Source organism: Mustela lutreola, chromosome 1, assembly GCF_030435805.1.
Source record: "Mustela lutreola isolate mMusLut2 chromosome 1, mMusLut2.pri, whole genome shotgun sequence".
In the NCBI taxonomy this organism is placed as follows: domain Eukaryota; kingdom Metazoa; phylum Chordata; class Mammalia; order Carnivora; family Mustelidae; genus Mustela; species Mustela lutreola.
In genome coordinates this window covers 258,442,021-258,457,870 of record NC_081290.1, presented here as the reverse complement: position 1 = coordinate 258,457,870, position 15,850 = coordinate 258,442,021, and the positions used below count along the sequence as shown (strand labels likewise).

The 15,850-nt window shown below is 42.1% G+C and overlaps 1 protein-coding gene across 5 annotated transcripts in view; it reads left to right on the top strand.

The window, feature by feature from the left end:
• The window catches only part of MPPED2 (metallophosphoesterase domain containing 2), a 183,548-nt gene that overhangs the window by 77,640 nt on the left and 90,058 nt on the right, over window positions 1-15,850 (top strand). For all 5 annotated transcript variants that reach the window (XR_009345738.1, XM_059138680.1, XM_059138707.1 and 2 more), the window contains exon 4: window positions 8,622-8,847. Coding sequence is in view for 4 of the 5 variants with exons in the window: in XM_059138680.1 (XP_058994663.1) it covers window positions 8,622-8,847 (226 nt within the window). In the remaining variant the exon portion in view is untranslated. The remainder of the gene's footprint in view (window positions 1-8,621; window positions 8,848-15,850) is intronic.

Below are 15,850 nucleotides of genomic sequence, written 5' to 3'. Positions count from 1 at the left end.
ACGGCTTACAGCATCTTCTGGTACTTTGGGATTCTTTGCATGGAAAAGGCTGAAGAAGAGGAGGGAGCGTGTCAGCTGTGGCTTCTTAGGCTAGCCCTCATTCCTGCAGTTGGACCACTGGGCTTTCACTCAGCATTCCTTACACTCTCCTGGGTTTCCGGCTCAGCCCTGACGTTATTGTAATATAGTTTTCTGTGTTTAATATTTCTTAGACTTGGTTTCCCATTGCAAGCATGGAAGAAACCCTAATGCATGAGTTTCAGAGGAGAAGGTAGCAGTCTGAACCTGCTGTGTGGCTCCGTCAGCAAGTGTGAGTATTCACGTTAGAGCTGTCAGGACTTGTGAAAATTAATGGAGCCTGACGGGGGACAGACTGAGGTCAGAGACGGAGCTTGCCCTGATTGAATGTTTCTGGTGGCTTTGCGGCCCAGGCAAGTGAGTGTAAACCGTGGAGCCGAGAGGGATTGCCGGAGGTCCCTTCATTCATTTAACAAGTAGGCAGTGGGCACCGACTGAATGCCACGCATTTTTCTCGATGCTGGGAAAACAGTGGGGAACGTGGGCTCTGCCCACTTGTAACTGACCATCTTCTCCCTGCCTCCAGGCTCAACTCAGCCCCGCTCAGCTATCAGCCCCCGGTAATCCAGGCAAGGAATGTCCATGACGCCTCTCCTTAGTCCATCCCAGAACCTCATGGTTCTTTCATCCTCCGAGTCACTGGGATTATTATTTGTTCCTTTCATCCTCCTGCAAAATTTTCTGCTTGAACAGTTTTCAAGCCCAAGTTGCTCTTAGTTCTCAGTGGAATAGAGATTTCAAGAGTTTGGACATTTTCCCTCTCTGCTGGAGTCATGATATTAAAAATACAATAATAATTTTAAACAGAAAAAAAAATTGCTGCCTTTTATCCACCTTGGGGGTATAACAAGGTCCTTTTATAACACTGGCATTAAGGAGCAGTGTTTTAAAACAGGCCCCTGGCACTGCCCCCACCGCAGGCTGAAGATTTCAGAAAAGTGATTGAATTGTAACGTATCTCTTTTGTTTAGAAGCAGTCCCATGATAATAGGTCTGGCTATATATCTGTTTTATTCTTTTTTAATTTCACAAATTAGTGTTTTTTTTCTAGCATACTGCCAAGGGGAAGTAGGCCTGAAGCTTGGCCTTGTGAGTTTGATTTTCCTGGGTATCTGGAAACTATAGCAGGTTCTCCTCTTGTCTTGTCATCTCTGTGTTTTCTTCTTGCTGCACAGTAAGCTTTATTGAATATGAGCATTATGCCACACATTTTTTGTCTTTCTATATTTCCCAAGGCTATCATTGAAGGTATAGAGGGGAGTGGGCGTGGAGATTGGAGATCTTGAAATTTGTCACCTTTCGATACCTGGCAAGCCATGTTTGCTTTGGGATGCTCTCAGAGTTCTTCACAAAGAACTACTATTGTACTTGGGATTTTTTTTTTTTTTTTTTTTTACTTCCCCCAGTTTTAGCAGAAATTAGGAGACAGCAGCCAGTTAATCTTGCTTATTAGATCTTTGATTTTAAAAAATGGGGTATAGGGAAGGCAGTATTTGGCATTAGCCAAACCTAATGGCCATTTTGGCCTTCCCTGTTTCCCACGTTCACCATTCATGACGAACGGAGAATATGGGGCAGGGGTCATCTTCTTGCAGGTGGTGGGCAGATTCCCAAGAAAAGTGACTGTTCTGGAATTGACTTCGAGTTTTGAATTTTCCAGAGGAATACATTTTATAGTGATTCGTGGCAGAAAAATAGGTGACAGTTGTATGATACTTAATTTTGAAGGACATTAATTTTTATTTTGGGGGGTCAAGCTGGCAAGGACTCTTGTTTGGCCAGAGAAGTGTTGATATATGTTTATTTTTAAATGGTGATGCACATGTGTGCTGGTCCTCACAACCGCTGTTATTTCCACCTAGTCCAGTTCACATTTTTGCTTTACGTCTTTGGTCCCTGTAGGCATTTGGGTTTGCTATCTTGGACTACTATTCCCCTGTCAAAGTCTCATATTAATTCTTATAACATAGCCAAGTTTTTTTCAAATTCTGGGACCCTGCATAAAGCTGGGCACAGGAGCTTTTTTCCTTCTCCTTCTCAAGGCCATGACCTTCCTTTCCTTGGGTAGGCTCCCAAATTCTTCTGAGAGCAGATGGGTAAGAAATTACACCCACAGCTGCAGTAGCATTTGGGGAATGCCTTCACTGAGCCAGGATGTGTGTTGTCATAGTATGGAGCTGAAACTGCTTCATGACCGCGGGAGGAGAAATCCATCACGTAGCCAGTTCTATTTCTTGATCCGGACAGAAAAGGCTGCCGCTGCCTAGAGCTAGGGAAAAGGATCGCCATAGATGGATGAAGGGTATGAGGAGGACTCACGTAAGAGGTAGGTCTCAAGCCAAACTTCATAAGACTCTTAAAAATTTGGGATCACCTGAAAGAAAACTAGTGCGGGAGGCGGAAGAGTTCTTCTCATCCCACTTGTGCCTCCAGTGTGGCCCGTGATTTAGCTTAGCAATTGGCCGCACCTCTCTGGCACTCTGTTTCTTCATCAGGAAAATGGAATTGGATAAACCAGTGGTTTTTCTGTTGAATATTTTTAAGCCAGGGCTAAGCCTTCACAGGAAATCTTTCCCCAAATCGTAAAGGAAAGGAAACCAGTGGTGAACGTGGGAACAGGTCTCTGACCTCTGCCCTTGTCTCTTTCCTCACGTCGCCCGGCTCCCGCCCTCTGAGGCTCACGGATCACACTTTCAAATCACCAGATGCGGCTGTCTCTGAAGAGCCTGCTGAGGTCATGGGCTGTTATTCATGGGGGCCGCTTTAAGTCACACACTCAATGTCCAGAGTTTGGTAAGGAAGGGAGGCTGACCTTGACCCAGTTCACCGTGTGTCTGCTTTAAAGTTGTTGTGGCTTTATCAGACATGTGCATATCTGAAGATCTTCAACGTTTCTAGACATTCTATTCCTCTCTATATTCTTATATACTCTTCTGGTAGTATATGGAGATCGTGTTTAGTATCTGATTCTAGGAAGATGTGAGGGATCGTCCAGGTGAGTAGTCCCTCTGGAGAGATGCGATTAATCATGGTTTATACTATTCATTTGTGAATGAGAGGCTGACTCTGGCACATTTTTTTGGCAGTCAGTAAATACTAGAAGTGATGTGTAACTGGATAACAGAAGGAGGAAAAAAGTGATGTATTCAGGAGAGACACACTTTGCAAGGTCAGAATCATCTTGACAAAAGCAATCAGTGTGCAGGTTGAAGGCCTCATAGGCCACCCACCACCTCTAGATCCAGATGCCTTCATGACTCTAATAATGCTTTTGTTAACTTGAAGGATGCATTAGACCATCCCAGATGTTTTTCCTTGGGAGTAGTGACCTTGTGCCACTGTGACCAGGGAGTGATCCAATTTGTGGATCACCGAATATTTTCTTGGATGGTACCTGGAAAGGGTAATCATTGTTAACAACCAGTATGTCACAGCTAATATCTGTTGAATCATCATGAAGTGTTAGAAACTGCAAGTTCTTTACATGCAGCATCTGCTTTAAGGTGTACCAAACCTTGGTGGGGGATGGTATTATTTTCCCCCCATTTAGATGAAGGAAAAGGCCAGTTAAAAAATGGTTTGTTAGAGACTTTTTTGGCTAGACTGAATTTGGGGGCAGAGTGGGACACTTCAGAAGGCTTAAATTGGGTAAATTCTGAGTAAACCTGTGTCTCTGGAGGAGGAGGACAGTGTGACAACGGTTAAACTGTCATATCCCAAGAGGACAAGCTCAGTGCCCATAATTCTCCTAAAAAAGCTCCTGGAAAATCTTGCAGAAGTTCGTTCATTCTTCCACTTATTCAGTGAATAGTAATCGTGTGCCTGCCATTTGGAAGGGATGGAACTGGGTATTTTGGGTCAAATATGAAGCCACAAGCCACGATCTGTACCTTCAAGGACTTTATAGTCTAGGGGGAGACAAGTCACATGCAAAAGGCAAAATTAAGAAAAATGAGTAAAACGATAATTAACGTGCACTGATTGTTTAGTCCATACCATGCGTGTGCTTTAGAAATCTTATCTCATTTTATCTTGAGCACAGACTATGAGGTGGGTGCAGTTGTTGTCCTCATTCTGCTAGCACACTTGAGAGAACATAAGGACTCTGACCAAGGTCATGCAGCCAGTGTGGTGAAGCCTGCAGCAGAGTCCCTGCTCTTAACCTTACGCTGCTTCCGTCGTTTAAACTGTAATAGTTTAAAATTGAATCACAGAGAATAGAAGGGTGAGACATACTATAAGAAAATATTAATTAATATCCATAAAAGTAAAGATGGAGAGGGAGAATGAAGTGAGTCAACCGAGAATGAGACAAGAGGCAAAGGGGGCTGAGGAAGAAGAAGAAGGAAAGAAATGGGACAGAGGGAGGAGGTGAACCTGAGAGTGCAGCATCCAATGTCAAGGGGATAGAGACTTTTTTTTTTTTTTAAAGATTTTATTGATTTATTTGACAGACAGAGATCACAAGTAGGCAGAGCAGCAGGCAGAGAGAGAGAGAGGAGGAAGCAGGCTCCCTACTGAGCAGAGAGCCCGATGCGGGGCTCGATCCCAGGACCCTGGGATCATGACCCGAGCCGAAGGCAGAGGCTTTAACCCACTGAGCCACCCAGGCGCCCCAAGGGGATAGAGACTTTGAAGGACAGGGATGTCACTGCAGCATGATCCCTGGAGATGAGAAGAGAGAAAAGGTCTGCGCTTTGGCTATTAGGAAGTTATTATTGACATTCTGGGAAAGCTTTGGGAAGAGAATAGAAACACAAACCAGATTGCATGGGGTAAGGTCTGAGTAACCACGTGTCTCTTAGTTGCTCATTCTGATAACAGAGGGCATGGTCGGACAACACAAATGTGGTAAGTGGGCCAAGTGTGAGAAGTCGTAGGGAGTGGAAAGGTCTGTGGCCGATTGGATGGTCGGTAGTGACTGGTCTTCTGATTTTCCAAAAGGAGCTAGAAAATCAGAATTTTTTGTATGACATCGCCTGATTTCTAAATGTTCAATTTAAAAACAAAACACAAAACAGCATTGAGGGCCAACTGTAATACATCTGTGGGCTGTATTTGGCCTACCAGCTGTGAGCTTCTGGAATCCTCTTTCCAAAAGTTTAGATGTGAAATGAAGAAGCATCTGAAAAATAAGCATGGTTTAGGATTGTATGTGAGAGGTGTGTGTGTGTGTGTGTGTGTGCGCGCACACATAAGTCAATGGCTGCTTGTTTTTGTTTTCTTGGGTTTGGTAAACCCAACTCAGTAAGAAGGAGAATTAAATATATATAGAGAGAGACCCAAAATATCAAAGATAGATGTCTGGAAAATTTAAGTGCCAGTGAGAGTGGAAAGAATGAGATCAAGAGGACATGAGAAGATGGGCCAATTTCCCACATCTCATTCATTTCCTTGCTGTAGTCATTACTTTGCCATACTTGTGAATTATCTGTACTATGATTTGCTCAATAGTTTTCTTTAGATTACCTCTTATTTTATATGGAAAAATAGAAAAATGAAAGTAGCGATGAAAAACAGAAACAAAAACTGAAGCCATATATCATTATTTGTACTGCCGTATTGTATTTCTCCAAATATGCATTTTTAAAACTTCCAGAACAATTTGACAGTTTGTCAAAAGTTTATCTCCATTTCACTTAAAATAATCTTGTAAATTGATAGTAGAACATATAGCATGTCTTGGGAAAGATGGAATGCTTAGTTAGAGTTCTTTAGGTCATTCAAAGCAAGAATTTTTCCGTGTCAGAATAACTGTATATAGCCTCGGTTTTTTTATTCAGGCAGGTCAACTTCAGTGGCCTGATCTGAATAAAATGGATCAAGGCAGGCACCTCTTTGTCTAACAATTTTTAAATGATGCTATTTGAATACCAAGAAGTTTGGAGCTTGACTGCAGAGCCTTCTGAATTAAGCTAGTCTTGAAAAAAAAAAAAAGATACCATCAAGTAACAGGAGATTTGTCAGCCTTCCTGCTTTTACTTACATAGGTAACAGAGGGTGGAAGTTGGAAACTACTACTGGATTCTCAGAAAGAAATGAGTTCGCTGGCAGTGTGTAAATATCATCATTTTGGTGGCTACTTCTTTATGCTGTGTCTCCAAAATTTGATTTAAAAGACACCAAAGAGAGGTCTTCCTGAAGGAGATTTAATCTGCACCAGTTTCACTTTCTCTTTAAAAAAAAATGTTCCAAGAAGGAAAATATACTCCCTTTGCCTTCTCTGTCTCACCCGTGCCCTTCCTAAACCAAAATTCTAAAATGGAAAAAGCAAGAAGGCAGGCCTTCTTGCGAGAGCTGTGGTGCAGAAAGAAAGGCTTACAGTGAGTCCGTCGTCATGAATGATTAAAACGGAACTGGGCAGCTATAGCGTGACTTGTACAAATAGAGTTGCTCAAAGACTCATGCAGGTCCGACCTGCCTTGAAACAGATTACCGTCAAGGAAAATGTTTCAGCCCGTTCTGGCTCTGGGGCACAGGCGACTCTGGGCGTGCAGTATCGGGCCAAAGGGGGTCACAGAGCCATGATGTTAGAGTCCAGGGGCTTCTCAGAAATTCCCAGTGTGCGTGGTCATCGCGGATTTGCGGCCCGTTAATACATCTCTCAAATGTATTTTAAATGCAAGGACTTGTGCAAGATATCATTCTGTCCAAGTAGCTCGCAACATACATCACACTCCTTATTGCCTTATGCTAGTGCGCATTATGAACTTGCAAAAACATACATTTGAGAGAGGCTCCCTGTTTTCCGTGAGCGCTTCAGCACGGCCGTACACAGAACTGAGGCCAAAGTCATGTTCCACAGATTGTGCGCTAGTAGTCAGGATATTCAGGGACGCTGGGCCGCAGTGTTTGCAGTGGCTGCTTTCTGCGGTGTTATTTTCTGACTGCTTTCATTTCTCTCTTAAGCCTCCCTATTAAACCGTGTGCTATATATGCAATTTCATTACTGACAGAAACCTAAAAATCGAAAGCTAAAGAAAATAGCATTACAAAGCATACTCTGGTGATCTTAAAAATCATTTCAGGGGCACCTGGGTGGCTCATTCGGTTAAGCACTTTGTCAACTCTTAATTTCGGCGGAGGTCATGATCTCGGGGTCTTGAGATCAAGCCCTGCATTGGGCTCCATGCTGAACACGGAGCCTGCCTAAGATTCTCTACCCCTCTCCCTCTACCCCCCACCCCTACCGGTGTTTGCTCTCTCAAAAAAAAAAAAAAAAAAAAAAAAATTCAATGTTAGCAAACACGCTTGCAGTGCGCTGCTGGGACTGAGGACTTCACAGCCCAGTTTTCTGCAGTTTGCATTGCTGAAGTCCAAGTACCTATGGCAAAACTTGCCCCCACTTCCAAAATATAATTTTCCTCCCCACTAAGCTTCTTTAATTAAATCATTGACTCTGGCTTGCTGGTAAGGACCAATTCCTACAACAAGTGTATCCAATTTCCTGCTAGTGGTAACTTTCATTCTTCCTGGAATAGCAGGAAACATTAAATTTTGCATTGGACCCAGGAGTCTCAGGAAGCTGGAATTATAGGCACCATTGCCCCACCCTTTTCTCTCCTAAAATAAAATGAAATAAAATAAAATGAGCAGCAGCTCTGCAGTGAGGCTTGAGGGATGGGTAATGACAAAGAAGAAAAAAGGGCATTAATTTCAGGATGGGGACAGCTGCCCAGCACTATCTCCCTTTGGAGTTTGGTTCTTATAGCATCACGGTGAGTTATTAATATGTATGATCTGTACTTTATTCAAACATTATAAATCTATGCAGAAGTCTGGTGTTTGGGTTTTCCTTTATAGCTTTCATTCTTCTTCCCAGAATTATCTCATTTTGATCGGGAAACTTTTGCATAAAAAGCACACACCGAGAACTCACATTTCCATACCATAAATATTAAAAGGGGGTTAAGCTTTACAGTTTCTTCTCCCATCCCGATGGGAGGAAAGTTAGCCTTCTAATCAGGGGGCCATTATTAACGTTCTTTTTATTCACAAGCCACAAGGTAAATTTTAACTTACAATATGAAATTGTACTCCAGAGTTCCTTTCATTTATGTACATTGTGGAATGCTCGGCAGTGCCATGTCTTTTGTATGATATACTACAAATGTACTTTTGAAGGATATCCTACAAATCAAGCAGTCATTTGAGTTGTTAAGAACAGTTGGTTGGCTTATTTTTTGAGGACCAAACCAAGTCCAGACCTTTTTTAAGGATCGTGATTAAAGTGCTTTTCACTGGATAATTATAAAGTGTGATTCATCACAGTGAATCTGTAGCATACAGAAGAGGGAAATGGAACTAGAAAGCTGAATGTCTTCTTAGTAGCTTTTAAGCTTCTTAGCAGCTTCCTCTCTCCTGTTTATTGTCATTTTTGCGATCATAAAGGCGTAGTCATAAATTTTAGTTCCCATGGAAATATAAAGGAATGCGTGAGCTATTTCATTTGGGTATACTGTCTGCTAATCACACAGTCTGGGCTGTTGTACTTTGTGATGGGAAATGAACGTGCTAATTGGTACTCTTTTTTCTTATTTCAGGAAACCTGCCATATGAATATAAAATAGTGATTGCTGGGAATCATGAACTGACATTTGATAAGGAATTCATGGCAGACCTTGTTAAACAGGACTACTACCGTTTCCCCTCTGTGTCCAAATTGAAACCAGAGGACTTTGACAACGTTCAGTCCCTCCTGACAAACAGTATTTACTTACAAGACTCGGAGGTAACAGTGAAGGGATTCAGGATATACGGGGCACCTTGGTAAGTGCTCATTGAAACAACCCCCCCCCTTTTTTTTTTAGCTCGGCCCTAAGAAATTGTGGTGCAGCAGATAAGGGTGGAAAGAAAGCTTATTGCTGCATTTCGAACACAACACAGATTCTGGAACTGCTGGGAAGAACAGCGCTTGTTTTCACTGGGGTGCCGATTTCCTTAGGCAAGATGAGTGGAAGTAGGGCTATGGTTCGATATGTACATGTTTATGTGACTGGGCTGCGTGTGTGTCAGTGGGACACAGAAGGTTTTAGGGGAGGGTCACCTTCAGCTACTTCACACACAGATTCAGCTACTCTGAACATTCTAGGTAACTCCTTTACCGCTCATTTTATACTGGAAGCATTCCTGAAATGTCTTCTTAGATTAGGGTTTCTCAAATCTTGCTTCGAATCAGAATCACCCGACCAGCTCTGAAGAATGACACCTTTTTGAAGCCATACCTCCCCGGAGACTCTGATTCCCCTTCTCGAGGTAGAGCCCAGCAATTTGTATTTTGAAAGCTCCCCAGATGAGGCTGAGGTATGCTCAGTTTGAACATTAAAGGTTGAGACTCAGTACGGAGAATTCTAGCCCTGAGCTCTAGAAAACTTGAAACAGGTGTGTATTCTTTGGGACCAGACAGGAACCATTTGACCTTGTCTCTATCATTTGTCAGTTGTGTACTTTTGAAGACATTAGTTTACAGAGAATGAGCCTCATTTTCTGCATCTCTAAGACAATGGAGATAATACCTACTTTAGAGGATTGTTATGAGGATTAAATTAAGTGACATGTGTAATGGATATGGAAGAGTGCCTGGTGGTTTGCGTAGGGTAATGATCATTTTCTGGCCTTGGTTCTGCTCCTGGAGTAATTATGTGAACTTGAGCAAGTCACTTAGCCTCCAAACCAGTTTCTTCATCTTTAAAATGGGAGTTCTAGACTAGAAGATCAGTATCAGAGGAGCTTTGGATTTAATTAATTAATTAATTAATTAATTTACTTTTTTGAGAGCTCTGTGTGTATATAAGAGCAGAAGGACTAACCTTTACTTACCTAATTGGAGAAGTACCCCAGCCCTGCACTGGATTTACAGATAAGGCCAGAAGAGGACAGACAGTGAGCATGAATTCAGATTGGCCATCCCACTCGACAGTTTTGTCTGTCCTCTGTACAGTAGAAAGTGGGGTTATTTTCTCAACAGCTGATCTTTTTTTTTCCCTAGCTTTACTAGTTGGGATCCAGAAGGACTGATGCAGGAATACAAGAAGTATATATTTTGTTTTAAAATCAGCCCAACAATGACTGAACTCTTACTTCAGTACCTACTCTATGCCATGCATTGTTCTAGATCTTTTTATCTTTTATCTCATTTTCCTTAAAATGCTTTTAAGAAATGGACACTGTTGGGCGCCTGGGTGGCTCAGTGGGTGAAGCCTCTGCCTTCGGCTCAGGTCATGATCTCAGGGTCCTGGGATCGAGTCCTGCATTGGGCTCTCTGCTCGGCAGGGAGCCTGCTTCCTCCTCTCTCTCTCTACCTGCCTCTCTGCCTATTTGTGATCTCTGTGTGTCAAATAAATAAATAAATTCTTTAAAAAAAAAATGTTTAAAAAAAAAAAAAGAAATGGACACTGTTGCGATTCTGATTTGGCTGGTGAAAAAAACTCAGGCACAGAAAGGTTAAGTGACTGCTCAGTGATCACCCAGACTGAGTTGGCAGCATCCTGTGCTGATTTTGAGTCTGACTCTGGGGTGTGCGGTATGACTGAGAGGGGGATGGTGGCAGTGTGGTAATTGGGGTTTATAATCTGCGGTGGTGATGTCCAGCGCAGTGGTGATTGACGGAAGTACATCAGGGAATGTTTTGTATATGCAAGAAGGTGGTAAAGGGATTTGGTCCTATCCAAGTGTGAGCTGAAAACATGGTAATGTCCAATGTCGGTATTAGCATTTCTGGACAAAGGTCTGGAGAGGGAGCTTTTCCTCCCTTCTAGCTCCCTTCTTAATGGCTATGCTGTAGTTTAGGAATGACCTCTGATTGGCAGAGAAGCTCTATGTGGAATTAAGATATATTTTTTTAATACCCAAAGATGATTTCTAAAAGATTATGGAAGGCTGTTCCAGAACAAGCCACATGTTCAGAAATCTCTGGATTGATAGTTGCTGAAGTGATGATAGCAAGCAAACTTCCTCCATTATCTGAGCAGATTAAAATCTGTTTGGGAGAAGGTTTAGCTACACTGGTTGACAGCTGTGATGAATGAAGGAATGATTTTTGGATCCAAAGGCAGATCTTGCAGCATCTCAAGAAATAATAAATATATAAAATAAAAATTAAAAAAAAATTTTTTAAAACCCACAAACCACATAGTAATTCAAATATGTGATGGGGCATAATCGTTTTCGATGGTGGAAATATGTGATGTGATGGGGCGTAAAGACTTCAGACAATGTTTATGTCTGAGCTGAATTGATGTCATTCAAAAATTGTTTATTTTAATAGGGTGGTTTAATCAAGAAGGTAGGTAGGATGAGTCTTCTGAAATGTTACCCTAAAGTTGTCTTTACACATAATTTGTTGAGATTTTCAGAAAGTTTTAACTGTTTCCTGCCTAGCACTTCCTTACAATAAGGGGGATCTTTAAATGGAATTTGTATCACCCATACGAATTGCTGTGTTTTGTCTTTGGACTAAGGATATATATTTTGGAGGTATCAGTAATTTGGATCTCACTGGGAAGATATTTTGTTAAAATTAATAAAATAAGATGAAAACAGAGAAGGAGGCAAACCATAAGAGACTCCTAACTATTGGGAAAAAAAAAAAACAACTGAGGGTTGCTGGAGAGGAGGTGGGTGAGCAGATTTGGGGTAATTGGGTGATGGGCATTAAGGAAGGCAGTGGATATAATGAGCACTGGGTGTTACATGAGACTGATGAATCACTAAATTCTATCCCTGACGTGAATAATACAGTATATGTTAACTAAATTGAATTTAGATTCAAAAATTTTTATAAAATATTCCCAGGACTGCTGATAGTCTGAACACTGATTTGGGAATGCCTGTGCTTTAGCCTTTCTATGCAGAGAGCACAGATTTTCCGAGCTCTCCCATTTACTCAGCCCTGGTACCTTGGGCCTGTTTCTGAGCATCTCCTGGTCTCTCTTTTCTCATCTTTAAAGTGGGAGATGGTGGCATTACTTCTTTCCTGTGGTTGCTATGAGGCTAAATGAGTTAATGCATCCACAGCACCCCAAAGACTTCTGGTATAGAGTAAGCATCTAATGAGTGTGAGCTATTACTGATAAGGGGGGCTAATCTTCCAAATCTACTTTATACTTTTCCCATCTTCGTTTGAAGACTGTTAGACGAGGAGTCAGATAGGGTGTGTTGGAGCTTAAGTTTCACCGCTACTGATTGAGCGACATGCGGCCAATCCCTGAACTTCTCTTTTTGTGAAATAGGACCAGCAAGGTCTGCCCTAGTATCTCTCATCCAGCACTCGCTGAAATGGTCACCAAAGCTAAACTTTTCAGAGTATCCATATTTTCCAGCATGCTTGATTATTTCAATCTTGTATACTTTGTAACCACTTTCACTTAAGAGTTTGACTGGAAGCAACGTTGAGGGGGGATTTATACCAGAGCTATTGCTTTTCTCCCTTCAGAAGTTAGGTTTTTCCCCATCCCTGAGACCCACCCATAGGTGAATGTCTGCTCAGTTACCCGTTAGTTATTCCAGCCCCCAAACAATGTAAACCCGTTTAAGTTTGGTTCCCGGGCTTTTCCAGTGAACTTTGATATTACTAGTGGTCTTAATTTCCAAACATAGATCAAAATAAGATCCTTGATACAAAGGATTTCCATCCTGTCACGGATTTCTCAGAGGGGATTCCCGTCCCACCAGAAAGACAGCGGTAACTCCTGTGTTTTAAAAATGTAGATCGTGACTTGCTTTCAGTATTGAAGAGGAATATTAGTCTATATTCATTACGCTGTTTTAGCTGATAGCACAGCTGAAAGCTTCCCAAAGATGAAGGAGAATTAAAGCAATGTCTCTAATTTACAATTTAGCTGGAATCTGTACCTGGAGAATAACTTGCAACACTTCTAAGGATCCGTGTGTATTTGCAATAGGGGTACACTGGGGTCCTTCTTAGATTCTCAGGGACGAGGTCTGAGGAAATTCGGTGGCCTCCTTACACAGAAGAAGATGTAAGTGGGCTGCCTTGTCCCAGAAGAAAGGTGCTCCCTTGGAAGGAGGACAAGAGCTGACCAGATCCAGGCAGCACCCCCGGCTTAGGAGGTCTCATGGCAGGTTCTGCAGTTTCTGTATATATTTCTTCACCATCTTGTTTTTCCAAGTATCTGGAAGAAAGGAATGAAGCCTGATGTATTCGCATCTTTGGGAGTAACGGTTTAGACACAGCTTTTCTTAACTTCTCCAGCTGTGTTTTCCTCTCCCTCTTTGGGGGAGAAGGAGACGGTCTTGTGCTGCCAGGCGATTAGGTCTGCCAAGGACTTGGGTCCCACGACAGGAAAACTTGTGGATTTTTTGCATCCCTTGTGTTGATTTTTCTGCCACCATCTTGGTTCCTGATTTCCTGTTTATGATCACTTTGAGTTCTGTCTTTTCCAAAAGCTGAGGGTATGGTTTGAAGGCAGAGACAAAATTTTAATGTTTGGCCACAAGGTAGGGGGGAAAGGTGGAATTTTTAAATCAGCTTTGTATTTTTGGTTCCTGGATCTCTAGCCAGCATCTTAGTACAAACAGATTTCAGGAAACTCAGTTGCCATTTAAAAATCGACCAGCGCCTTTGTGTTTTTGTTTTGTTTGTTTGTTTCGGTTGTTCTTTTGATACTAAGATGAAGATGCTGTATTTGTGTGTGTGTGGGGGGGTGGTGCAAAAACCCAGGTACTAATTGATCAGAAGCCAAGCTGCAAAAAGTTAAAAAAAAAAAAAAAAAAAAAAAAAAAAGCCTGTAGTGCTCTGACCCCAGCAGAGCAGTCTTATTGTTTGGCGGTGGCTGCACCTTGTTCCCCTCTTGAAACAGAAATGCAGGGCTGGTCTCCCGTGGCTTTTAATGAATATGAGCAGGGCTTTCCGATGTCCAGGAATTTGATCTCTATGCTGACCAAGAGGTCAGGAACAAAGAACACACTTTTTCATGTTAGAGTAGACCCAGGTGTAATTTGTCAGATTTAGTAACTGTGGAGGAAGGGCCTTAACTTCTGTGGCAGGACAATTAGATCGGGCCCCAGACAGTGTTAATTCTAAAATGGCTGCAGAACAAGAGAAAGCCCATGGAGTTGCTTCTGTAAAGGAAGTGTGAGCAGGATGGTTTTTTCCCTTCCTCCCTGCCCCTCATTGCAGATCCACAAACATGTTGAGCCCATTCATTCCTTCATTTAGATATAATTTTCTCAGCATTTTTAAAAAGTGGGAGTTAGCATTTGTAATTGTGTCTGCACAGAAATAGCTACAAGGTTGCTCACGTTTCCTTGTTCTGATCAGTGCAATAGTACTTTATGTTTACCCTGTCAGAAAAGCTTCAGATGTTTTTATTTCCAATTATAAGTTTTGTAATGCATCATGTATTTTGCTGACAGTCTTTAAGTTCTTGAAATAGCGAACAAATTAACAGCAGATATTGAGTAAGAGGATTAGGAAACCAATTGGCAACTCGTATGATAGAATTCAGATATGGGGATGGGTAGAATGGGCTCATTTATTTTATTTTCACAGTCATACTTTGTAATTAACTTGGGCCAACCAAAAAAAAAGGGAAGAAAAAAACCTCTCCATGTTCAGGAGGAAAGTCCTTTCATGCCAAAGAACAGGACTGGACAAACAATATTGGTTCCTACCACCGTCTCCGGGATTCCAGCTTTTACTCAGGAGGGTTCAGAAAGGTATTGGCACAGAAAAAGGTCTGTGTGTGTGTTAAACAAATATGCACTCCGCTTTTACATGATTCTGTTTAAAGGCCCAGGCTAACATTTCATTTTTCTTGGCACGGGGCCCGTAGACTCTCCCATATGAAACCTATGGGTGTCCTGCCTTTGCTCTAGAGTTACAGGCTCTGTTTACATTTTTGCCTGTTCCAGAATGCAGCTGACTGTTCTTAAAGCCGCATGGGATCAGATTCACTTCTGGTTTAACAACTGCCCTGTTTATTTGAAAAAGGAGAAAGCAAAACCGATCACTTTGCTTTCTACCTCCCATTCGTACGGAGCCATATCAGTAAGTACCAATTCCAAAGCCGAGTCCTGCAGAGCCCGTGCAGTTGGATCCCACGTGTACCTTTCCAACCCACTCCATCCGAACCCTTCAAGCCTGTCCTGATGCTTTTATCTGACGTGGCGGTGGTAGCTGTGTAGAAGAATGTGAGGGGGGCACAGAAGTGTTTGCGTGCATTCGCATGTGCTTACTATCAGCTATCGGCGTGGATTAAATTTTTGCCTGCATGTTCTGAGAGAGAACCTCACCCAGCAAACAGCAGTCATAAGCTTGCATTTGCGTGATGACTTCACTCACAACCTGTCCCATGTAGTCTCTCATTTGGGCTTCACGGCAATTCTAAATGATTAAAATCTAAGTTAAAAAAATAATTCTAGATGCTGGCGAGGATGCGGAGAAAGGGGAACCCTCCTACACTGTTGGTGGGAATGCAAGCTGGTGCAGCCACTCTGGAAAACAGCATGGAGGTTCCTCAAAATGTTGAAAATAGAACTGCCCTATGACCCAGCAATTGCACTATTGGGTATTTACCCTAAAGATACAAACGTAGTGATCCAGAGGGGCACGTGCACCCGAATGTTTATAGCAGCAATGTCCACAATAGCCAAACTATGGAAAGAACCTAAATGTCCATCAACAGATGAATGGATCAAGAAGATGTGGTATATATACACAATGGAATACTATGCAGCCATCAAAAGAAATGAAATCTTGCCATTTGCGACAATATGGATGGAACTAGAGCATATCATGCTTAGCGAAATA